Source organism: Megalops cyprinoides, chromosome 4 (assembly GCF_013368585.1).
Source record: "Megalops cyprinoides isolate fMegCyp1 chromosome 4, fMegCyp1.pri, whole genome shotgun sequence".
Lineage (NCBI taxonomy): Eukaryota > Metazoa > Chordata > Actinopteri > Elopiformes > Megalopidae > Megalops > Megalops cyprinoides.
Genome location: NC_050586.1, coordinates 19499490 through 19525404, shown reverse-complemented (window position 1 = coordinate 19525404; position 25915 = coordinate 19499490). Strand labels below are relative to the sequence as shown.

Here is a 25915-nt window from a genome sequence, read left to right as displayed (position 1 = left end):
TCATTTTAATGGAATATCAACGATTGGGTCTGAATTGGAGTGAAAGAATAAAATTAATAATTAGAGGGACTGAAAACTAATACGATCCGACAGCATCCACAGTCAGGTTGTGTTTAACCTTGAATGTCTTACAGAGAGAATTACGGATCACAGGAGCACAAGGTAGGCGAGTCATTAAACGGTATTATTTTGCTTTGGGTCTCTGCCTGGTCACTGCGTTTTGGGTAACAGAAAGCATCTGATAATTACAAGACGTAACTTTATCTCCAGATGTAGATTTTCAAACACCTGTCGAACCGCTTTATATTACCACACTTGAAAGCACATGGTTTGTTATGCATGTTTTGTCTTCATAGATGTTTTAGTAGGCTACAAAGGCGATATTTTAACATAATTATTTTTGTCGCGATTTCAATTTGTATTTTGTATCTGTAAATTGGCGCAAATTTGGAGAAAATACGTATGATAAGTCGCAACTGGAACATTTTATAGCATCTTAGGTTTTACGGATTAAGATGAGGCACAACATCGGAAAAGCGGCTGAAATTTCGTTATTGAGGTCAATAATAACCAATATCGCAATAAGCCATAAAATTATTTGCATCTGTTCATATAAAGCCAAACGTCTGCAACGATAACTAACGTATATAATGTGGCTCTTACCGCTCGAAGTTGTTAAATAATAAATCGATTAAAACCCTGTGGTGATTCGCATAATATCTTACAATAAAATAATATACTACTGCTTTCCGTTTAATCATACTTTTTTGTCTTTTGACATATAGAGTACAAACGTATAAACCCAAAAATACGTTCCCCTTTTGCATATTTTGTTTAGTAAAAATCAAGAAGTAGAAACATTTTAAATAAGATCATTGAAATATGTTGTAAAAAGAATTGACGGGTTTAAAACGCATGGATATAATGTTCATCCATTTGTATCCTTGTTACTATCATTTAGACACTACATTTGCCAATTTACCCTAAGAATGTTTAAACGGACACGATTATTTAGCAATTATTTGATTCGAATGTTAGTCAGGCGTGTATGTTAAAACCGACGTACTGACTTGTAAAATCTTAACATCCTTTTAAATCGTCAGCGTTCGTTAACTCATCACTCTGTGAAATGCATCCTATCTCATCATAATTCGAGATCTCTGCATTAACGTTCTAGTTAATGTAACCTAACAATGGTTCTGTTAATTATTAAACTTGTGCGGGATGAAAAATGCATTTTTCATGATGCTGAACAGTAATTGTTTTGGTAAATGCCAGTTTTAATCCAGCCGAAGGGATCGTATGAATGAATACGTGAAAAAAATGGGCAATGTCCGTGAACACAACAAAAGGACATAATAATAATAATAATAATAATAATACATTGTATATTGGCAATAAAACATTAGCCGACATTACACATGCCACGTCAACACGAGAAAATATAATGAAGCGCTTATACTTCAGGAAACTATACCTATCGAGAATTAAAAAATAATAAACTTGAATCATCATTGACCATCCCCCCCATCACATCTATGTGGAACATAACTTGTTGCAATATTTCCGGTGCTCTTTTATGAAGAACAATAGTATTATTGATTGATTTTCTGTGTAGATTACAATAGTTCCAATGTATACCATCAGGCACTGTTTAATGGAAGGGGTGACATCGTTATTAATTTAACAGGACTTCTCCTCTCCAGACAGCCATCACAACGAAGGATGGTGCGTGTCAACAATGAAACACCAAAGATTAATTTAATGAAGCCAATATCCGTATTTTTCGTTATCTCATAACAAAAACCAATCCCGTGGGCACAGAAATTAGAATACAGCATTTGTGAACAAAAGTGGTTCCTATCGCTGTGTATGTGCGTATGTGACTGCGTTTCTGAGACGAAGAGAAAGAGGGAAATCTAAGCCTTTTTGTCAGTTTTTAGACCTAGAGAATTAGTTAATTTTCTTATTTCCTTTCAAGGATTTTATCTAATACTCTGATCTACGAATTACTTTTATTTGACTTCATAAAGACTGTGGGAAACCACAACTGGAGAAACCATGTTGTGTTTAATTGAATCTAATCTTATTTTACTACTAACCTTAATTCAACTAAAATTAGTCGAATATTCAGAAGATATTGCTACATGTATCCTGGCTGAATTTTATTCAAAGTCAGTATATGAAGTCTCATTCATCTTATTTTGTTTATTTAATCTCTATCTGCTATCTGGTTGAACTTATTTATATTTACGCATATTTACTGAGAATCCACATACGTAACAGTTCATTGTGTATTACTTCCAAATGACAGCAAAGAAAAGAGACACCTTGGGCAGCTATTCACCAACTGAACTGTCAGCGGTCAACTGCTAACTTCCTCCCTGTCTTATTCAAGGATTTAGGTAAATATTTAGATAGGATAGAATTTTATATATGGAGCACGCCGCCTGGGTCCCTGCAGTTTCAGTCACGCTATATGAAAGTAAAAATTATTGTTGTAGGCTGCTTTGACACCATTTGATTTATTATCTGTTAATTGATCTTAGGTCTTAATTAACATCTGACCTATTTTTTCCAAGAGATTTGTAAAATTGGAAAGATAACTAGAAAATTCCTTAGGTTGATGATTTCTAGAAATGCAGTTCGTGGTTATGTCAGCACTTCGGTCTATGAATTTATGATCCTAATCGTGACAGAAGAACAAAAAACCTTCAACGTAATGAAAGTACTAAAACGACATAGGGATTTTAAAATTTTACGAAATCAGTATGTTTCATAATACTGTCCCAAATAATACTCTTTCGAAACAAAGAAAATAAAATGAACATGTGTTATATTAATATACCCATATCTTTTTTCTATCTCTTTGATCAACTTCTCACCAAGGGGTTTGCGCGCATGAGGTTAAAAGTCCAAAGAAGTGCCAAAAAGTATTAAATTTACACCTTCTTTATGAGCTGTATGGGCGTCGGTTTTTCTGCGCGCGACCTACCGTGTTGCCACAAAACACCAAGTACATTTCAGTGGCCCGCATAGACACATACAATATACCACAATACACAGCCTCTGTCAATAAGAAACTTCGAAATACAACGACAGAATTTGAATGTCTATGCATATCCAAATGTGAGAATTCTGCAAAATTTGCAGTATTTATGCTACTGTAATTACAAAAGCGTATTCCCACACTTCTTATTCTACTGCTACTGCTATTATTATTATTATTATTATTATTATTATTATTAAAATTACTCTGTAAATGTGACTTTTAAAAGAATGTTGTAAATCCATGAAACAACACCACAAAGCTTCAAGGTTCAGATATCACCCTTAACTACTAAACCGAAATGATAAATGGCAGCTTGTGATATGGATTTTTTTGAACAAGCCACGCGTAACGCACACTGACAGAGTGTGGAATCAAAACAAGACTACGGCCAGCAAAAGCCTATTTATTCCATAAGAAACGCGCAGCTATAAAAGGACACTTGTTCTGCCATACACATATTTAGCCAGAAGAGGTAGGGAAGAATGTGTGTGCTTGTGTTTGGGGTGGGGTGGGATGATGTGGGAATGGAGAGAGGGAGGGAGGGAGGGAGAGAGAGAGAGAGAGAGAGAGAGAGAGAGAGATTGTGTATAAAAACGTCTGCGTGTTTATGGCGCTGGCTTAGGCCTATTTATGCGCCGCATTTGGAGAGGTTTGCATACACGATCAAAATGCGCAAGGGGCAATAATATGCCCTTTCCCCATGGGTCCATCATCCATTTTCCGAAGTTTTCCATTTCTCTTGGCTTCACCTTGGCCAGGCGTGAAAGAGAAGGCGACAGATTCGGTGTAAAGAAAAAGGAGAAAAGAATTTAAAATGGGGAAATACATTTATATATATTTTCAACAAAAATCAATAATTTCTTTTCATGTTGGTTCGAGCTTAATACAGTACACATAATAGTGTACATCATACAGTTCAACCCTGTTAAACAACTGATTTCAACATCTGTTTATAAACATGATGGATTTTTCGATTCGAATACATGCGAGTTTTTGGAATCTAAACGATGTCGGAATGAGTCACTCTAGCTATTATAGATGTAAATGGAAATGGAATTAAAATGGAAATTATAGATAATGAATGGAAGTATATAACCGACTCATTAAATCTTATTTGACAAATAAACGTGTAAATTCAAATTACTGCATCAAAAATACACGTAATCGAACATTATCGCCAGAATTGCTGCCAGATTTTTTGAAGAAAATTATAATGTTTGAGAGCCTTCTAATCAATGAAATAAAAATCTTAAGTTATAAGTAAAATGAATGTCCCGTTTACTTGTTTAATTACAGAATTAATTCATGCAGTAGAAGCAAATGGAAATAATCTTTACAGCTTCCAGACGTCAGATCCTCGGTTTTAGGTCGTGACAGGTTCAAACGCAATATTCCGTTTAATGGTAAAGACAGAGGTGGAAATGTACGTTATTCACTCCTGTCTTATTCCTTAATGTGGTCTTTTATAAGTACATGGACATGGCAGTAAACAATATTGGGTCATGAGAAACCGAAAATATTTCTTTACTTTAAAAAATCAAAACTCGACAACAGTGGGGGAATTTATTTTTCAAATTTGTCCAAAACCTTTACAATCTGAAATTCTGACGTATTGATTTGGAAGGGGTTGTACTGACTCAACAAAACAAGTACCTATATGAAATACAGTTTTAATTTAAGACGTCACATTATCCACTATCGTAAATCTAAATGGCATGAGAAAAGAATAAAGCGCCAATTATGTGCATTCACTTGTTCACCTGTATTCTTCATTTTATTTGCCCTCCTCATGCCGAACTTGACATCAGTGGCACTGCTGTACTGAGCGACAGTTATTTCGAACCAATATCAGAGCCCAGTAGGATATGTATAGAGCCATTATTCAAGCTTGTGTGTGGAAGCGAATGCTATTTTAATATTCGCAACTGCAATGAGAACGAGCTACTTTAGTTCGACTTGGGGCACCTGTTGAATCAAGCGGTATCCCCGGCCCACATAAGGGTAACATGGGTTTTCGACAGAAACTATGAAATGACAGGGATGGTTAAGAGCGATGTACAGTCCAAATAATTAGCAGTCAAACGTGCGTTACTGTTCGTTATTCAAAACCGTCTCCCAGCATAATCACTAATATGCATTATAAAAATGTACACAAAGAAAAAGGGTTTTCAATTAGGACGCCACCTTGTTTGATTCTAGTTGGTGGTTTTATTAAATATGTAAGTGTCACAATAGCAATGTTCAAAACTGATGTATATGTGACTCTACTTCTGCTTCTAATTTAACTAATCTGACAATACCTGTCGTCTGTATTTCCAAATAGTTTCTATGTGACTATTGGTAAATAATGAAACAGTAATTGTGTGGAGTAAATGTAAAAACACATAACCTTTAAGTAACCTATAAATACGCTGTTTATATTCTGAAATGTGACAATAAAAATCAAAACGATATTTGCAGACAACGCTCTGAATTGAAATGTATCAAGAAAATGTGCCATAATCCTCTACTTGAATTTGTGTGTATGCATACTATAAGATATTTTGGATGGGGGGTGAATGGCTGGATTGCGGGACAGCTTCGTCTACTGCCAAAGTCACTTTAATAAATGACAACAGATGTTGTTCATAAATAAACTAAGCCCGTCACTAAATAATTTTATATTAAAAACACTGACATCGGTATAGGCAATAACATCAGGTAATTCAATTTTAATTTGCATAGGATAAAACACAATTGTTTCACAATGCACTTAAAATGCTGCTTTTTATTTTTTCGATACCGTCTGTCTGGAACTCAGTTTTCAGCGAGCAAAAAGCTACACGTATTTGATAAACGCCGGGAAGTTCATCCTTTGAGTCACGAGACAACAGAAAATATCTGTGTTGATCTATGAACCAGGCAGTGGTTTTAACCGTATGACAGAATATCCTCAGGCGCTAGACACCAGGAAAGGTAGAATTATGAATGGGTTTCCACACATCCTCCCTCCGCACACAGATATAGTCTACGTATTTCTAACTTTCCGTGAAATCTAATTTTATCATATAAAGGTTACGCGTAATTAAAAACGTAAATGGACAGAGATCCCAATGAAGTCTTTCATTTTCCGCTCAGCTGAAAAGTCCTATCTATAGACGTTTTCCCTCCAAAGTCTTATTCCAAAAAACGGCGATGTTCTCATTTAAGGCGTAGAAGTTCCCATTGAAACATTAACAACTCACACCTTAAGCATTCCGAGAAAATCGTTAACGCGACTTGAGGTTTAGACTTTGCAGTCTTTGATGAATTAAGCTACATGGTTGGCTTTGTGTGCCATATATTTTCCTCATAACTCAAAGAACCAATTAATTGTGAAAATAAAGCTGTAGTTAAACGATTTCAAACTTAAGGTTCCTGAAATTAGGAACATTGCTACCGAATACAAGCGTATATGTCGATGTAACACTGAGAATAAAACAGTATCGTTAAATACAAGGAAAAATATAATTCTGGTGAGCAATGTTTTAAAAAGGTTTGCGCCAAAGAGAATGACGATTTCACGCACAATGAAGTGCGCAGTGGAGCATGGGCTAAAAGTTTAGGGGTAATACGGTATGCTCGGAGGCAGCAAGCACACCTGGTGCATCCAGAGAGGCGCCAACGAGAGTCAAAACAGGAAACGTGGCCGGTGTGGCAAGTTCCTCCGAGGCCGTTCTTTGAGCTAAAAAATTTACAGTAATGACATGGTAACTACCGTTATGTCTGAAAATGTACACATTTATGACAAAACACTGTAGTTCCAGTATTGACTCTATTTTTATCTTCATGGATACAACTTACCAAATCAATAGTTTAAAAAACGTCAAAAACAACCATAATAATAATACCAACTCTTCATTGTTAAATGCAATCAATTCATGAACGCACAGGTCTAACTAATAAGTTATCAAATACTCGTGGTACAGGCGTATGCCAATTATGAAAACAGCGCTTTGTGCAAACGCATGCAATTTGAATACTCTGCGTTTACAAACCCGGGGCGACTGGAGAAGCCTGCATCCTGCACATACTGACACACCCATACTACATTTGGAAAAAGGAGAAAAATATCTCTGCAACCTGTGCATGATCGGTGTAGACTTATCAAACATGATGCTTCACCGATAGAGGCAATCAAACGTGTGTTTGAACACTGCAAGAAAAGACGGGACGGGAAATTTGTAAATATAGGTTTCGGTTACGAATACAGTCGTATTCAAGGGGTCGCACAGTTTGCACAACCTGACACAGACTGCTGGTCACCGTCACAATTTCTTCCTAAAATAGATGGTACATATACTACATGTCCATTTTGCTAATGTGTTCATTGTAATTTAAGTTTAGCCACTACAAGTCGAAGGATTGAGGTTTAGCAGCACAATGACGCAATAAATGTCGCATTAATGCAATTGTTATAACGAGGGACATTTGGCAATATTTATGCCGAAACGTCCGAGAAATAGTTGTAGATCCGCTCGGAGGCCTTCCACTAGTTTCTGCGCGCCTACGACTGCACTGCGACAATGTGTACTGATACACTGCTCTGTGGCGCACCTCCACACACGACCTCACTGGAGCACATTCCTAAACAGACTCTTCCCCTTTTTTATCAGGTTCTGATTTTTGTCTGTTATCACCTAAGTATTTACAAAGGACGCTTCCGACGTGGCAACGATTCAGCTTGCTGGTATCGACGGCGACATCAGATAAAAAGACGGAAAGACACGGAAATATCTTGGCGTATAGTACTTGATATTTACAGAATAGTTGAAATTGTTATCACACGTTATACACCCATTCAGCCCACGTGCATTCAGGAGATTGTCAGAACATCACCGCCTTATAGTAAAAAAGTAATTAAGCAGTCAAATTAAAAAGTTATAGTCTAACGTTTGCAAACATCTTTAACCAATCACTGCAAGTGCTGTGGTGGACCAAACGTAAGTGCAGTACCCAGAGTTCAAAATAAATGACTCTCGACACGATTCATAAATCGCTATCAAATTTTAGCTTCATCATTTAACCTTGCACTTTACTTTCAGCTTTTTTCTACAAGGATTTTGGTTTCATTAAGCTAAACTGTTACAATATTATCCTTCCCAATTAGAGTTTTGAAAAGGCCTGCATCATTCTTTACTTTAAAAAACAGATCAGACAGTAGTTTATTTACGCTTGATGGAACAAGGACAAACATCCAAAACAAATAAGGACAAGCAGAAAAGAAAACAGTGCTCCCGCTAACTAGGTTATCCCATTAGTGCCCCGCTGCCTCCCCGTGTTATTCAATCGCTGAAGTGTAAATTAGATTCCAGCCAGTTGCTATCACAGAAGCTCAACAAAACATAACTTTTGTTACTATTCATTAATTATGAACTTTGATAATCTGATAACCAGTTAGATACTGCAACTGTGAGATAAAGGTCAAGTGTTTCAGCAAAGCACAACTCTCCTTATGTTACACGGACTTGGGGTTCGGTATTTATTTAGTCTGTTACACTAACTCTGACCTTAGTTTACCGATTACAACCCACTATATGCCAACATCACATTTATGGTTCACTTAAGATTATAACGTTGTACTACTACTAATAATAATAACAACAATAATATCTATTTTCCTTTGTGACAATTTCTTATTTTAAAACAGACATTAGCATAAGCACTTTAAACTGCGACTTCTATTTCACTATTAAACCAGTTCGGTTTTTCATGACAGTTTTTCCCTGAAAAATTGAGAAAAAAACAAACAGTGTGGACATCCATGCATCCAAATGTGGCTCTGCGCGGCATGATGGAAAGCAGGTCACCAACTGGCATCTGCTTCAGTCTGATAATACGGATAATGTCCTATTTGATTTAAACCATTAGTACACATAGCGGTTAAATTAAATTAAATCTACTGTGCACTCAATTTAGTAGACATATTATGGTTGCTGGATTTATCTCCATTGTTGACAGAAGAAGTTAGTTTGGATACTGTGACACTGAGTTACATCATAATGATTTCAAAATGTATCGACATGGAGATGTTATGAAACGTAGCCTACACTTTAGAGGGAGATGAAATATGGATAAATAAATGAGTAAACTTTCCTTGAATTAATCCACTGGAATGAGTAACAGGGATGTTAAATTTGATTAGACATTGCATTAAAAATAATAAAAGAGAAAAAAAAATAACTGCTTGCAAGCCTTTCCCAAAAAGGAACTGGTGACTTACTTCTAAAATCCAAACAAATGGAAAGCGCTTGATTTCGGACAGTTTTAGAAATTGTACATGCAATCCTTGAAAAACGGAGGCGCAAATATATAATTTACTGTTAAATTACAGCACTTTGAAGCCGGACATCCGCAGTGACGTTCAAGGTTTTTTCGCAGTGAATTCAAATTTGGCACAGTGATTGACAAGGTCCTATTCAAATAAAACATCCCGTGGAAAGCGTGCACACTTTTTTCGAGCTCTGTACAGGAGGCGTGGAGCTCTCACTTTTGACATTCTCTCCGCAGTAGCTTCTCTCCTCAAGGCAGAGTCGCAAACTCTTATGACATCACCCAACCACTGAATGGGGGAAGTTCGCGTTTAGAGAAAGAAAAGCTTTTTTCTGTGGATGAGCAGTATTAAGATATTGGAACGCTTGTTTTAAAGCATGCGCTGCCTTTTAAACTTCAACCCCAACGGCAAGGAAGAACGAATTAAAATGCTGACAACTTTTTGTTGATCTTGTCTGTGGGAATAATTTGTTTTGGGAAGCGTGGAGTGCGCTACATCGCTAAAAGGCCCCTCACCAACGAAGTTTTAAGGCAATTTAAAACTCTTGCAACGCGTAATCTTGTTTTTTCAAGCAGGATAATCTTTCGTTTGGGGATAGCGCGGACAGAAGGCAGGGGGAGACGACTTTTCTCGACTTGATTTCTCGCCTATGGACGACAGCAGTCCTCTCTCTCCAAAGGCAAATGCTTTCAGTATTGCCTCTCTGATTTCAGCGGCAGAGCAAGCAGGAAACGCAACATTTGACAAACACGGCACTGGCCCGGACAAGCACGACCAGCGTAACTGCTACAGATCCTTTAAAATGCACTACAGCACTGTCACCAGGGAAATGGAAGGTACGAATATGCTCTTGTCAATAGCTTTTGCATATCGTCTGCTTTGCTGAACGTTCAGCTAGCCCCAGAGCGTTTTGTTACATTCAGCCGTGGAACATGACTGCTTACATACCTTACGAATGACCAACCAGATGCATCTATTACTTCTCCTGTGCTTGAATGGTACAATGCATGGCTACAAAATTCTGGGAACAACACATATGTGCATGACATATCGGTATTTAATATTAATAACGCATTCATATTAAGGTTACAGTCTATAAGCAGTAAAGTGGCGGTTTATGAGTGGGACTATAATTGCGTTAATCTAAAAACAATTCCAAAATATAGATAAAATGGTAAAGAATTGCATATTCAAATTATTAAATTAATATGGCAGATAGAGAGAAAAGTATTTTCTGCATGTGCTAAGTAGTGATGCAGTGATGCGTAGAATGTTGATTCACACTGCTATCTAAAAGCTTACAGGCTAATCAATACTCACTCTCACTTGCGTTGCAAACCATAAAAACGCGGATTCAGTAGTGAGGGGCGGGGGTACGTGGGGCACGAGGCGGGGGGGGGGGGCGTATTGTTTTCAAAATTAGTAGATATTATGAAATAATCCACAAAGCAATCGAACTCCATGGGTCTGTCTTTACACTGTTTCACATAAGAGATTTAATATGCAGCCAGCACAATTCGCAGTGTTACGTGTTTGTTTGTTCATGTACAATAGGTGTTTGTTTACCTTGTAAAGGGGTACTCTGCCGTGCCAGCTAGCCTTTCTATTGTTAGGGGAGGTCGATGTGGGCGATACCCTTATCCGAAAGTAAATGGGTGCCGGAAAGCCCATTAAACGGGCCGCACTTCTCTGTCAATCAGCCTCGTCCCAAGGCGAGGAAAGGCACATTACCTGCAGTTCCTTATCTAAATAGAAATAAGAACCGGTTTTATCGTGAAGGGGAGGCCCTATGCGAGAGATAAGAGAGGAGTCTGGATTGCAGCGTAGCATACTGCAGCAGCGCAGCGCACAGGCCGCTTGGAATACTTGCAAACGCAATCCACAGGAAGCAAGGCAGTGCATTCACATGCACGTTTATTTCATTTTGTATTTAAAGTTACTGACGAGAGTTTCAAACATTTCAGTTAAAAATAAATTACAATCACTAGGATAAACAACAACGAAGGAATTATTTTCTTTTTTTTATTTGGACGTTTCGGCAACAATTGGTCTCCGTACTGGCTGCGTGATAACGCAATTCTCACAGGCGACAGGCTAATTCACTTTAATTCGGCTACGCTGCACTGGATACAGCTCTGAGGATTCATGGACAACATTTTTAGACGAATGAAACCGTTTTCCAGAGTGATCGTTTTTGGGGCTGCTGTTACTGTTCGGCTGTTTGTTCACTGAAAGCAAATAACTAGAACTGTTGCATTTGTTGTTGTTGTTGTTGTTGTTGCACTCACAAGTACGACGTATAGTAAATCCAGTTTTTGGAATGATTTCAGCAATATCCAGTCCGTGGCTGACGCAGCTGTCCCATTTTTGCGATGTTGCAGCCTTCACGACGAGCAGTTTGAGCAGTCTCAATACGCCGGGGAGTTATCATCTCTCTCCTTCCCCTGGGGACCCGTATAGTCAGCATGAAACCCACTTCGAGCCCTGCTCTGCCGCCCAGCACAGCTATAACTACACAGGGTCGAACCCGGCTCAGGCCCAGCAGAACGACACCGGGACATCTAACTGCTCCTCGTCGTCCTCAAACTCGACGCCAAACAGCAAGTCGCTGGTGAAAAAGAACCCCAAAGTGGCGAACATTAACGTACAGTTGGAGATGAAAGCTCTGTGGGATGAGTTTAACCAACTTGGAACTGAGATGATTGTTACCAAGGCTGGAAGGTGAGTATTTTTTTTCAGTCTGCTCCTGTCAATTTAGAACACAAATGCAAAGCAAATTATTCGTGAATGCTTTTGTTTAGTCGCTCCACGCAGCCAATACTCTTCCATTCATAATAATGGGATTTAGACTTCTATTACGCTGTGTTCTTACTTTTTTCCCCCCTGATTTTATATATATATATATATACGTGTGTGTGAGAGATAATTTGAATATAATAAAATATATGCGTAATTATTTACAACAGCAACTTTTACATTCCATTGTCCAATGACAATATGCAATATGACAATATGAAGGACAAGCACAATTATATTCTATAAAATTTACTGAAATTAAAAAGGGATTTCACTCGAGGTTCCACCTAAAATGCTATATAATTTAACGTGGCAAGTCTTATAAAGTCAAACAATTTGAGTACAGGCTTGTTCACATTTTTCCTAGCCTACTGAAAACAACGCCATTTCCAAACACATAATATCCTCGGTAGACTAACTCCAATAAAATTGCCTTTGATTATTATACAGTTTGTAGCCCTGCTACCATCTGCACAATTATTCTATTCTTATGTTCCCAGTGATTTTGATTCGAAATATGCGATAAATCCCAAGTGTTACAAACCACGACCATGCACATATATCATATTTGACTTATGTGCTAGAATGACGCGATTACTCAGACAAAGCAGATTTTTTTTTTTAAAGCGAGTTGTTTGTGAAAGACAAAATCAATCCCCAGACGTGTATGAGGTATCATTTTCAATATGGTCATTCACGGGTCAGTGAAAACTACCATACAATGACTGTCATGTGTCATATGATGTAAAAAAGGAGTCAATAAAAAGATAATGTGGGTTATAAAGAATTTCTGCGACACCCATTTATCAAAATTCCTGAACACGTGCGTGGGCAAAGTAAGTTCTTGCTGAGCAAATACCTGAATGTAATCCGAAAAGTCGCTGGAAACCATCCAAAGTACAGTGCATTCGTTTTATACTGAAGTAGTAGTGTGCCAACCGTTCCGTTTTGGCGTTGGGGGATGGGGTATTTTAAAGACACTGCGGCTGTCGGTTGTGCTTGGCTTTTAATTCTTCGGAATTGCATATTGAATAAAATGAATGGTATTGACTAGATTTTTCGGTAAACCACGGAACGCACCCTTTAATATTACAAATAATTGCTGTTATTACTGTATTTACTTTATCGTGGTTCAAACTGTACAAAGCTCAGTCTCATACAATCTCATACATCTCGAAGTAAGCCATTTTAAGCAATGTGACCGACCGCTGAAAAATTCTTACACAAAGGACACGTAAACATTTCAAATGATTATGAACTACCCCTCACATTAAACGGGTATTATTTCCAGCATTGATGGAAATTGATGGAAACGTATCCTAACCCTTGGTAATAATGTGGACGCGAAAAAATGAACTCGGTACTTCAGGAACCCTGAAAAAAAAGACTTTCAAATTACATATTAATGGCGTCAACATTTGTTCAAATACAGATGCACTACCGAGAAGGTTACTATGATTTCACAAGCAAAATTGGATTGATTTATGATAGATATTGCTGCTGTTCTATACAGTATTACACCATTTTAGACGAAAAGGAACGTTAAAAGCAAACTGATCCACACTGTAACTTCACAGTGTGTCGTTCATGTTTCTACAGCGGGGAAAACTGTGCGCAAGTTGTATTTTCACAGGCCCGGTAATAAGATTATTTTTGTCAAGGTCAATGAAACTACAAAATCAACTTTTTCATGAATTGTGAAGTCTCCCCTTCAAAAATAAAGGATGCAGCACGAGCCCCAAAGATTGTAAAAACAGATAGAATTCGACACTGCTTTACTCGGGCTGTGACCTGCAGTTCCTATTGTCAATTCATTCAGATTGTCCCTTGTGTTCTACAGGCCCACCGCACGGACCGCATCTCCCAACCAACTACAATACAATCGTATTTAGAAAATTGAGAAAATACAGCTGTTTCCACTACGATTTCTTTTTTTACGGTAGCACCACGGAAAATGTCTTCAGTACTGTGCAAATGGGGGCGAAAGTGCGCTTATTCTCGTGGTGCATCAAATGGCGCATTAATTTTAATTCAATTTTATATGTCTACATAGTTGCAAGAAATATATGCTGGATTGGATAATCTGTATTTTAAATATTCAGTTGTTTTAGAACAGAAGAAGAAATCATCAGTCAAGAGGCAACTTGAGAAATTATACCGGATATTAGACATTTTGGAATTATGGGCTTTGGAATAACAAAATAATTTACCTGTTTTTATACTGCAGATATTTCATATTTATATGATGAATAGCTACTTCATTTACAAATCCTTAAACCCCCAAATAAAATAATATTTTTACAATATTTGATGCGAAATGGATTCTCGGTCATATATATTAACCTAATAGAAACTGTAGTTCAAGTAAACACCAAGTAAACAAATGCTTACGTTTGGTTTAATCCTAACTGAATTTTCTATGTACGATGAAATACAATCAAATCATAGGGGAAAATATTTTTGTTTCACTTCAACCCATATAAAACAATACTTTAATACGTGCGTGAAAAATAATTTCACTGCAACGCAGTTACCAGAAACTTAAGTATAAGGTGCGTGCAAATAACCAAACTGAAGGCCTAACCAATAATATAACAATAATACTATTATACAATTCGAACAGCAAAAAATGCCGTAGAAAAATCAAACGTGAAAACTTTATTGGGCATATTTATCCTATAGGAGAATGGCCCATTGGCCACAAGGTTGTCTGTTGTGACCTATTCCTCTTTCTGTCAACTATTTTCATACACTGTAAAATCGAGATACTCTCAAAAAGATGCTAGTTGTGGTTTTTCATCTCGACGTTTGAAACATTACAAGACAAATCTTGGATTATGAAACAAAGCGAACAAGCCAAATGTGTTGCAAAACTCGTTTTGGTTTATGACTCTCATGGTTTTCGAATATAATAAGCATTCTTCTGGCAGTGTATTCGATTGGACGCGTAATTTTGACTGACTTTTATTACCAATAACAAATGTGACCTCTCTCGTGCATGAATCCATACATACATTGAAATTATTTTGTTCAGTTTTCCTGAAAAAATGGGGTAAGAGCTTCAAACAAATCAATCATAAGAGCACAAATTGGCATACATGACATTTCAGTGCTTTTAAAAGCAGGCGAATGTAAAACATTTAACTGCGCCTCTCCTGTACAGTATAGCTAATATGTCCGCTCATACATCAATAACAATAGAAGCACATATATATTTCCGTCATGTTGGGAGTGCAAATGAGCGCAACAAGCCTGGAGGCGCTTCAGGCTGTTGGATGCTACTTTTACCTGCGATAGGGCAACAGTCAGCAGACAATCCGTCATTTCAAAGACACTGAAGAACAGGGGCCACAAGAAAAGGCACTTTAAATGCTACTTTAGCCTCACCTACCCAAAACCCCTATCCTGAATAGATTACGTTGTTAATTGAGCACCAATTTTAAGATCACTTTCCCTAATGTAGCGGGTGAAATGTGTGATATTCCAATTTGAATTTTACACTGGAATTCTGTGTAGGTTATGTACGTGTACCATAAATGAAAAGGGCGAGAGTCGAAATTCATGAAAAGTAATGTCTATATACCAAATTTTACTGAGACAACTGAAAAGTCTCCATTTGGCTCAAAGACTACACAGCGGCACAAAAATATTTACCCACTGCTCGAATTAGCAGGATCGCCAATCTAAACACCCAAGCGGCTCGAGCTTACACTCTCTTCGTCTTGAATGTTTTAATTATCCTGTGATTGGAATATATAATTTATTAGCACGTTATGATACGTTCACATAATAACGACCATTCTCACAATACTCACCTCATCGCTTTGTAAGAATACCAATTGTAATCTGGATTTTCTAAATAATTAACTAGGGGCGGAATTACAAAGCCGGTTGTCACTGTTGAGCCGGCTGAGTTTGTGAGGGGAATTTATGGAAGATACACTAAGCCTACTTTTGGTTCCACAACTTCTCTCGTCTAAATGTTTGAATGCAAAGTTAAGAACAATCGTTTCGCGATTAGATTGAATTCCGTCTTCAGTGTCTACTTAAGATGTACCATTAGGAAATTACAATCAAATCTGAAGTAGGTGTGTTTTTATAGTGCATAGAACTTTTTTCGTTTTACTTCAGTTTTGAGAAATCCAAATGAGTTATGAAAAAGCAACACGGCCCTCATTTGCGTTTACCTTGAATTACACTGACACTTGTTTTTTTGCTTGGCTGTTTGATGCCATCCATTTCTCACCTCATCATATGAAATTTACGTTTCTTTTAATTCACTAGGTATGAAGCAACATATTATGTATTTTTCTGTTGGTCTGTTGACGAAGCACACTGTGTCCAAAAGTATTAATGTAATTGTATAAAGTCATTACCAATTAGCGACATCTAAACGTAGGCAACACACAATTTCAAATATCTTTTTGAGGGGAAATAAAAAATAGTAAGTTGTTATCAATTATCAAGCCGTGTAAATAAATAAATGCCCCCCCCCCCCCCCCCCCCCCATCTGTTTTCTCTTTCAGGAGAATGTTTCCTACGTTTCAAGTAAAAATCTTTGGAATGGACCCTATGGCTGACTACATGCTCTTAATGGATTTCCTACCAGTCGACGATAAACGATATCGGTGAGTTCAACTGAAAGTCACAACGAAAGTAGCAACCCATCTCTCTCGATAGAGAAAGTTATTTCACTTCGAATTTAAGAACTATCGTGCAGTTTGGAAGCTTATGACATTTGAAAGGGAATTTTAAAAGTCTACAACGGTTTCGCGCGTTTAACTAGATTGCAAATGTGTTTGGACGAAACGTGAAAAGATTTTTTTATTGAACCTTACTCAGCTCTCGCGGCTGGAAACATATTCTCCTTAATATTCGAGTGATTTATTCATTAATTGATTTTTGTTCTTTTTTCGTTTGAAGGTATGCCTTTCACAGCTCCTCCTGGTTGGTGGCCGGTAAGGCTGACCCCGCCACTCCCGGGAGAGTGCATTACCACCCTGATTCTCCCGCTAAGGGCGCTCAGTGGATGAAACAGATTGTCTCATTCGATAAATTAAAACTTACCAACAACTTGCTGGATGACAACGGTCATGTAAGTGTATATTTCAACACGGAGGAGGAGGGGAGGGGGTCGTTACACTAAAGACGTGCTAAATACAAACGACCTGAACTTGGATGATTACAATATTCCACTGTAAACCTAGCAGTGATTTTATCTCGATACAGATGTTTATCAAAGCGCGGGTAAACAACAAAGCACAGCTGAGTCGCATTCAGTCATAACGGATGCGGGGAATATTCAGTTATATATTAACTTTATACCTGCCCCTAGAACATGATTCAGATCCATAAACTATAATAAAGCATACCTAATTTTTATCATTTTAAATTATACAAGACATTCATCAATAATGTCAAAAGAGCGCATTATATGAAAAGGATTGATTTGTTAGTTACATTATTAACTTAGGTCTGTGTACTGAACTCTTACCAGTTACAGTGCAAGTGTGAACACGCGAATGAGAGCATTTGCATAAGTCTAAATCTACAAATACGAATACCTTTCCAAATCCATACCCCGCCTGTAGTGTAAACATGATTTATATACGTTCACAATTACTGAAGCATAACGTTCCGTGTTGGTCAAAACAAAAGCATTCCATTTTTTTTATTCCACACAGTTGCCTCTGGAGCTGAGACCGGTTTTCTCAGGCACTGAACTCGATGTATTTATCTGTTTTGCAGATTATTCTCAACTCCATGCACAGATACCAGCCGCGGTTCCATGTTGTGTATGTGGACCCTAGGAAAGACAGTGAAAAGTATGCAGAAGAAAACTACAAGACATTTGTTTTCGAGGAGACAAGGTTCACGGCTGTCACAGCCTACCAAAATCACAGGGTATGTATTTGTATCAATCTTTTATAATGTTATACTAACATTAATATTGCAGCTAAATTTATGTAAATACTGTAGATGTCATGCAGAATTAGAGTGTTAAGAAAAGATGACATGCCGGCGCGGGGGAGGGTGAGCTACAAAATCTCCAAACGGAAACAAACAATAATGAGGAAATATCTGTTTTATTCTGGTCAAATGTCGTGGATGCACAAATGCACATTTCCTTCACATTTTCCGTCGGTGTGGTTTTGGAGGAAAACATCAGGACTAGATTTCTGCCAACTAGTCATTTTTTCCCTCAACCCAGCGTTTTTAAAATCACAAAGTATTTAGACAAGCTAACGTTTTCTCTCAAGTGATTGGCCCCCACATTGATTAAATAAATATGCTATATTGATTACTTTGGGCGAGTAACACATTAGCATAAAAACAGGCGCGCAGAAAATACATGTTTAAGCAACCGGAAAATAAGCCCTACATGAAAATACAACTAATTTTAACGAGTGGGGCAGGATCAAAATTCATGACATTTATTACTAATGACTAGTAAACCTTCGATGTGGTTGTGGGAATTTGATGTTATATTGCAAATCTTAATTTTAATTGGATTATTCGAAATTATAAATCCCTTTCAGTCTTGCAAAAATGCCCGAAGGGTCCTTCGTAATGTGTAAACGAACTTTTCCTCCGAATTAATCGTTTTCCCCCGAAGGCTGCCATTTCACTAGCGGCCTCCCGCAGCTGGCTCATCTCTTCCCCAGTATCTGTCTTTCCTGTTCGGTCTTCTATCAGTTTGACCCCTCGGTCTCAAACTCTCACCTAAGAGTTTTAAGTTTGTTTTTAAACTCATTCCGGAAGTCCACGACCACATAACTTTATCCGCGGAAACGTTTAGCCTGATGTATTACTTAAAGTGACAACCATATAGTCTTCTTCATCATATATACTTATTTACGCTATATTTTTAAATACGTTTCGAAAAGGGTTTTCCCTGATATTACCGTGGATTGTTAAACAGCTGATATTCTGTTATCTCTGTAATTACACTGTTATTATCAATACACAAACAGATGTGAAAACTGGAAGATATGAATACAGGTGTAGACATCTGAAATATTATCAGAAGGCAGAGCAGCTAATTGGCAAACGAAGTAGCCAATTAGAAAGCTGCTTTTAAAAAGCTACAATTAGGCCAATTTCTCTATTATTATTATATACTTATATACTTATAATTCACTATGACATTGAGAGTTATCTGTACATTTTTTTTGCAGATCACACAGCTGAAAATCGCCAGTAATCCTTTCGCGAAGGGTTTCAGAGACTGTGACCCAGAGGACTGGTGAGTAAGGTATTTTGTGTCAATTTAGCATTAAACAATATTTCTATTTTTGTGGACAATTACACTCCACAATCCATCATTCTTTCAGCTACCTCTCCTAATTCAGTTATATATCCAAATCAACTTACAGGGACAGGTATCTCAGCTACACATGTATTGCAAGGGTTTTTTGTGTATTTATATGCTACTTGTATATTTCGGTATCATGTTCTAGATGACAAGACATGACACAAGAAGAAAATACACTTCTAGTAAATGCAAAAGAAATACAGATGCATCCATTAACTTCACCACAAAGCCATGAAGACCTGTGCCATATGAAAGTAGAGTTAGTCTTTTTGTCAACCGTGATTTGTTCACATTAAAAATACAGCCTCAAAGCTAAGCTCTTATAATTTAATTTAAATTCTTCATTTAATCAAATCTGCTCCCGTTTCCATGCTCCAGGCCTAGGAATCACAGGCCAGGATCCCTGCCAATAATGAGTGCCTTTGCCAGAACAAGGAACCCCATGTCATCGCCCTCACAGCAGAATGGCACAGAAAAAGGTCTGTACTTTTTATTTTGAAATTTTGTTTGACCTAACCAATATTTGCTTGTGCTTTGTATATTTATACTAAGCACCCATACTCACAATCCCATGTCGTATTTCATATGTTATCATATTCAGGTAACATGTAAGTTGGTGAATGAGTCAATACACTTGAACTAAATTTTGAGTGAATAATATTTACATGTTATTATTTAAATGACCATGATGCATGGTGAAAAAACTATGATGCTTACATGGTTCACCTGATTTGGAAAGAGCCCAAACTGACACAAGCCTAACGTTTCATTGTGGGTATTACCAGACAGTGAGGTCACTTGTCTGATGTCTGCTCCATCTTTCTGTTTGACTCAGACGACAGCAGACGGGAGTACGATCGAGACCCGAGCGGGACGCCCATCCACGCCGATCCGGCCCACCAGCTGATGTCGCGCGTTCTCAGCCCTGCCCTCCCGGTCCCCGGGGGGCTCCACGCCGTCCCGCTCACCACCGGCCGCCCCAGCCCTCCCCACGAACTGAGGCTCGACGGACACCCCCAGGCCCCCGACACCCTCCACCATCACCCCTACAAGTACCCCACCACCTACGAACACTACCTGGGGGCTAAGACCCGGCCATCCCCCTACCCCCTGCCCAGCATCAGAGGACACAGCTACCATCATCACATGAACCCCGCCACTGCCAACATGTACTCTGCCACCAGCGCTCCGGCAAATTATGACTACGGGCCTCGATAATGACTGGTGCATAGCAGGTCGGACTGTGGAAAAAAAAACAACCAACACACACAGATAAACACTGCTTTGCGTGCATGGTTTATGCAGTATAAAATGATGAAGAGAACCAACCCTCCCTCTGTGGATGGATACTCTTGAAAAACCTGCGGTATTTATTAAAGGTGGTGTGTGTTCACAGGAAGTACAGTTTGGCCACCTGGGCCCCACGAAAGGTCACCCCCTGTCTTTTGGACTGTACTACAGACAGAGCTTCAGTAAGGCACCATTGCCTGTTAGCTGGGGGATGAACATAACCAAGAGAGAAGACTAGAGGATGCTCTTATAAACAAGGATGATGCATTTTCACGGACTGGAATTTCATTTTGTGTTGGATGCACTTTTTGTTTCTTTTTTTTTTTGCTTTAAAAATAAGCCATATGTTATGTTAATCCTGAGCCCATCAAGCTTCTAGATAGACAAGATATCTGCATGTTGAGCTCGTTGAAGGCTGTTGAGATGCCTTAAAATGTTTTTGTTTGAGAGAAAAAGACAAGTTTTTCGACACCCTGGGACACCCCGAGCAGTTCTGAGATCAGCTTGTTCCACGGCACTGACTAGTGAACCTGAGAAGTAAACATGATAAATCAAAGACGATATTTCCGTGCTGTAACTGTAAAATAAATATTAAATTCTTTACTGTAAACGCACACACATTGCATTCCTCTCCTCTTTTCAACCCCTCCATCCCCAGTTTTGAAAGTAAGATGCAAGGATAAGAACTTGCCTCAGCCTGGCTGTATTAGTTGTTTTTTCATGCTTGATTTGACCAGGTTTAAATTAGCGTTTGGTGTACGGTTGTGACAATGTTGACTGGCTTTCAGTCAGAGGTCTCTGTCCTGAATTCTGAAACGAAACACTTTCTCTCAGACAGGGCTCATAGTTAGTGACCTGGTATTACAGCATATTTTTATGCAAGAAACATAAACTCATGTGGACATTGGGCAAACATTTTTCAGTAACCACGCATTTGAAATTCGAAACACAAAGGCAGAGCACACTGACCAATGTACACTGTGTACTCTGTGTGTTTGTGTCTGTGGAGAACATTTACATAAAACATGTCACAGCCCCTGTGCAGAGATTTCGTACTTTGGACCATAATAGTGTGAACCACTACAAACTTATCAAGACATATTATACTGGTTGATTCAGAAGATAAAGCATAAAAATAATCTGAAATGACATTCTGTCAGTCTTCGAACACAGGAGATTGGAGTTGTTATGCAACATTCCTCATTAATATTAGCTTTGTGGGCTGTGTGTAGGTGTGTCCAACACATTGCCTTATTTATGAAGACATAGTATTGTGTAATTCAATGGCAAAATTCCCACCTCAGATGAGAGAATTTGAGAATGACATCACACTCTTTAGAGTCCAACCATCTAATTTTACTGGGTCTTTAACAAAAACTATATTTATTTTACTAACAGCAAATAAAACATTTATAAGAAATTGTTCAGTCATGGATGGGGAATATGATATCTCTGACTGCACAATTTCTTTAAAATAATTAAATCATGCATAATACAAAACTTTTTAATCACCAAATATTGGTAGCATTACTTTCAACAAGGTCTGTGTGCTTACTGCTCATTGTTTTCCATGCAAGCAGAGTCACTGATCAACTGATACTGAAAGTAAATTAAACCATGCCTCTACAAAAAAATGTAGATAACTGTGGATAGTTATACATGTACATGTAGACAATAATTACTTAGTTTCCAAACCAGATTTGTCTGGACATGACTTTTATCCGTGTTTTGGAAACAACACTGTCCCATTTGATGAATGCAGACTGTGAAGCCAATCACATCAGACTGGTTTCGGACTTTTACCCTTTGCGCATCTGTTACATCAACAACATGGAAAGCTGATGGTGACTCCTTTCAAAAGGTCATAAATGCCTGACTTCCTCGAGCAGACCTCCGAAGTCCCCACTGCACACAGATCAGCACAAAATGCTAAACACTTCCCCCCGAAGACATATTTCTCAACGTTAGCTGAAACGGACCAGTCATACATTATATTTAGAATCGGACTCCGAGGTTAAAAGCTGAAACACCAGTTTTTGCACAAGGTTACCTCTCTTTGAAGCACTGAGGAATGCTCTAGGGTCAAGGACAAAGCTTGGTGTTATTCTTGTTCTACAGAAATAATCTGTGAGGTGATCAGTCATCTTTGAAATAGGACATATACAATGCTTCATTTAAATGGATTTTTTTCCATTTGTGCAGCTGGTGTGGTGCCCTGGTAGAGGAAAGTATGTCCACGCTCTATTTGACCTTTGACTGCTAATGACTTTCAAAGGGGTCAAAGGTTAAACAATGTTTCCACCAGTTAAAGTGATGCCTAATTGATCATATAATTTTGTTTCAACTACACAAATGCCTGCACCCAAGCTTTTACATGTCTGAGGTTCAAAAATAAGACCAATAATTTTGTATTTTGCTTTTACTGAGCAGTTAAAGCAAAATAGAAATAACCTACGAGAGCAAACTACATGAAATTAACATTTGTTCCCTACAATAATTAAGCAAGTTAAAAAATTAACTTTAATTAAAAAAGTTTTAAATATACATAAAGATACATTTTAATATACATTATATGTTAAAGATACATTATAACATTTATAAAGATTAAGAAATGAATAACACTCCACTAGAGTTATGGGATTTTCAGTATAATTCCTGTTCATAAATAATTATTTGATTAGTGTTATAGAGACAATAAACACTGATATGGACCAGAAATTTTTCAGCAGTAGGTATTGCCATCTTATAAAATTAGCAGTTGAATCTGAACAATTCTGGTATGTTTGAAAATTATATATTATGAAACTTAAAAATCAGGTAGCTGATATCTGGGGGCTACTTAAGAATATACTGAAAGTTTATTTATCTATTTTACTTTATATTTTTGTGAAAGGAAACCTATAATTATAATCGTTATCTGTTATGTCAATGTAGACGACAACGAAACGAACCCTGTAAACGGATTACTTTGCGGTTTTTCATCTGAAGAAGGAACAATCCAGTGGAAAATTTTCTTTCCCTACGGATGTCAACTTGGAAATCGTTGCCTACAACACAACATCAACAGGAAATGACAAAATAACACAATAATAATAATAATAATAATAATAATAATAATGTATGCAGGAGAAACTGTCTTCAAATATTAAAGTACTAATCTTTAATAAAAAAACTTAATTATTTCATAAGCGTAACCGATGTATATCGCTCTGGATAAGAGCTTCTGCTAAAGTGCCAATAATGTAAAGATAATATAAGCGGTCTCTATGACAGTGTTGTATATAAAATGCGGCATCGGGGTACTTGGTACTTAAAGTGGGAGTAAGATTTATATGAAAGCCATGCTGGATAGTTACAAAATAATCTCTGTTAGGATACAATACAGCACATTTTTCCCGATTCGGGATCATGCAGGGCTTGTGCCCTGCTCAGACAGGAAGAAGCAGTCTGGAGAATTGAGGCTCCCTTCGCGTGAGCCGAGACCCGGCTGAACGGAACAAGAGCTCGCCCGTCAGGAAGGCGAGGACACTGAAACCCACGGCTCTTCCGTTAGGGCGACCCAGCTGTGTTTATTCTTACAGCGCCTCGCCTTGATGTGGGGCCAGCGGTCGCCCAACCTGTGCCGCTACCCGACAGAGACAACTAGCTGGGGGCCAGCAGGTGAGGACAAGGTCCATGGCCATCTTAATGACGACTGATAGCAGCTTTCACACAACAAAGGAAAGAACTCCCACAACGAGGGGTTATTTATGTGGACAGTGCGCAAATTCACAAACGTTCACAAAAATATAGTCGTGCGTGAGAAGTGGTTTCCCAGAATTACAACTGGCTGTTGTCACCTAAATCGCAAGGGGCCACTCACGGATAATAGATAGGAGCTCTAAGCAGCGGACACGTTTTTACAGGACGACGGAACAGATGGCCACATCATAACATTAATTATATCACAGATTTAATTACATGGTTGAGGTACGCATAAACTGTGCATTTCGCCTACATTCGTATGACTCATACACCCATTCAAAACAATCTAACACATTTTTTTCCTGCCGCCAATGTAATAAACGGTAAAATTATAACTATAACTTTTAGGTTAAAAAATCAATGTAGGATGTATTTTAATCTTAACCTGAGCGACCACAACTCGCTTTGTTTGTTTCAACCTAAAATTAAACTTCTCAATTAATCTGTCAACTTCAAATGAAAGTTTAGAAAGGACGCCAGCTAGAGGAAAAGAAGGGTAGCACAATTAAAACACGCAAGTTTTGAGTTCATGAACAAAAAATCTGCTAAAAAAACCCTATAAGTCCAGAAAACTATACACATCCCAAGCCTTATACGCATAGCACAACTACTAAAAACAACAAACATGCCTGATTCAAAAGCTGTATTTGTTTAATAGCCAAGCTGAAAACTGAGTATATAGGGGTTCAGCGGAGAAAATTGTTTTGTATACACTTTCATACACTTTCAACAATAGAAATTTCATTTGCTATACTTAATTTAGAAATTAAAATGGTCCAATAGTTCATCACAAAAAAGTACACCCAACTACATTGTGCTTTGTCCTTAATTTTGAGTTTAAATTTTAAGAAGTACTACTTTTTTCATGGTTTACAATTTATAGGCACAATAGTTGCTGACACGAACAATCCTGGTTACAATATGACCGTGACTCATAATAACGATGCTGGCTGACATTCATACTTCTGATGCAAGGACAAAACGCACTGCAATGAGACTGAATTAAGGCCCTGTTCAACTCATTGCAAATTTGTGGACAAACAAATGCTGAATGCAAGATAGACAGCCAAAGATTTGTTTAGTCATCTGTTTTGAGTTCTGTTCACGCGTTTATTGTTATGCTCTGCACCATTTAACAATAAACAGAGAGAAATCCCGGGTTATTCATTCTGAGGTTTGTCTCTCTTTATCAAGTGCCAAGCTGCCTACACCTCTCCACCGTTCAGACTACGTATTTCCACTTGTGCCCACAACACTGACAGGGCGCTGGAAATGCATTCATGCGTTTTGCTTCTGCCGCAGTTCAAACATTTGCCAATTTCGTATTCTATTAAGCCTTAGTCGGATGGGTGTGTTGAAAAGACTCAGACTACCTCTGTAAATGAAACCCAAAAGAATAATACAATAAAACTGAATTTCGTAGCAA

General features: G+C 37.9%; 1 protein-coding gene across 4 annotated transcripts; it reads left to right on the top strand.

Moving 5' to 3' along the window:
- tbx1 (T-box transcription factor 1) lies at window positions 1-21353 on the top strand. 4 transcript variants are annotated; one of them, XM_036525946.1, is made up of 9 exons: window positions 1-162; window positions 10058-10180; window positions 11675-12065; window positions 16667-16768; window positions 17064-17235; window positions 17889-18044; window positions 19319-19386; window positions 19834-19934; window positions 20291-21353. In XM_036525946.1, exons 2-9 carry the CDS (start codon window positions 10147-10149, stop codon window positions 20671-20673), a joined length of 1407 nt encoding a protein of 468 aa, XP_036381839.1. In that variant the 5' UTR covers window positions 1-162; window positions 10058-10146; the 3' UTR covers window positions 20674-21353. The 4 variants fall into 4 exon arrangements, with proteins under 4 accessions (XP_036381839.1, XP_036381838.1, XP_036381837.1 ...); XM_036525945.1 differs by lacking the exon at window positions 1-162 and having other exon boundaries at window positions 9546-10180; window positions 11726-12065; XM_036525944.1 differs by lacking the exon at window positions 1-162 and having other exon boundaries at window positions 9546-10180.
- The last annotated feature ends 4562 nt before the right edge of the window (window positions 21354-25915 follow it).

Excerpts from the sequence above, each read along its gene's own strand:
- tbx1 (XM_036525944.1), top strand. The coding sequence starts at position 9,994 with ATGGACGACAGCAGTCCTCTCTCTCCAAAGGCAAATGCTTTCAGTATT. Across the intron at positions 10,181-11,674 it reads TGTCACCAGGGAAATGGAAG|CAATATCCAGTCCGTGGCTG; the intron begins GTACGAATATGC and ends GAATGATTTCAG. Across the intron at positions 19,387-19,833 it reads GACTGTGACCCAGAGGACTG|GCCTAGGAATCACAGGCCAG; the intron begins GTGAGTAAGGTA and ends TCCATGCTCCAG.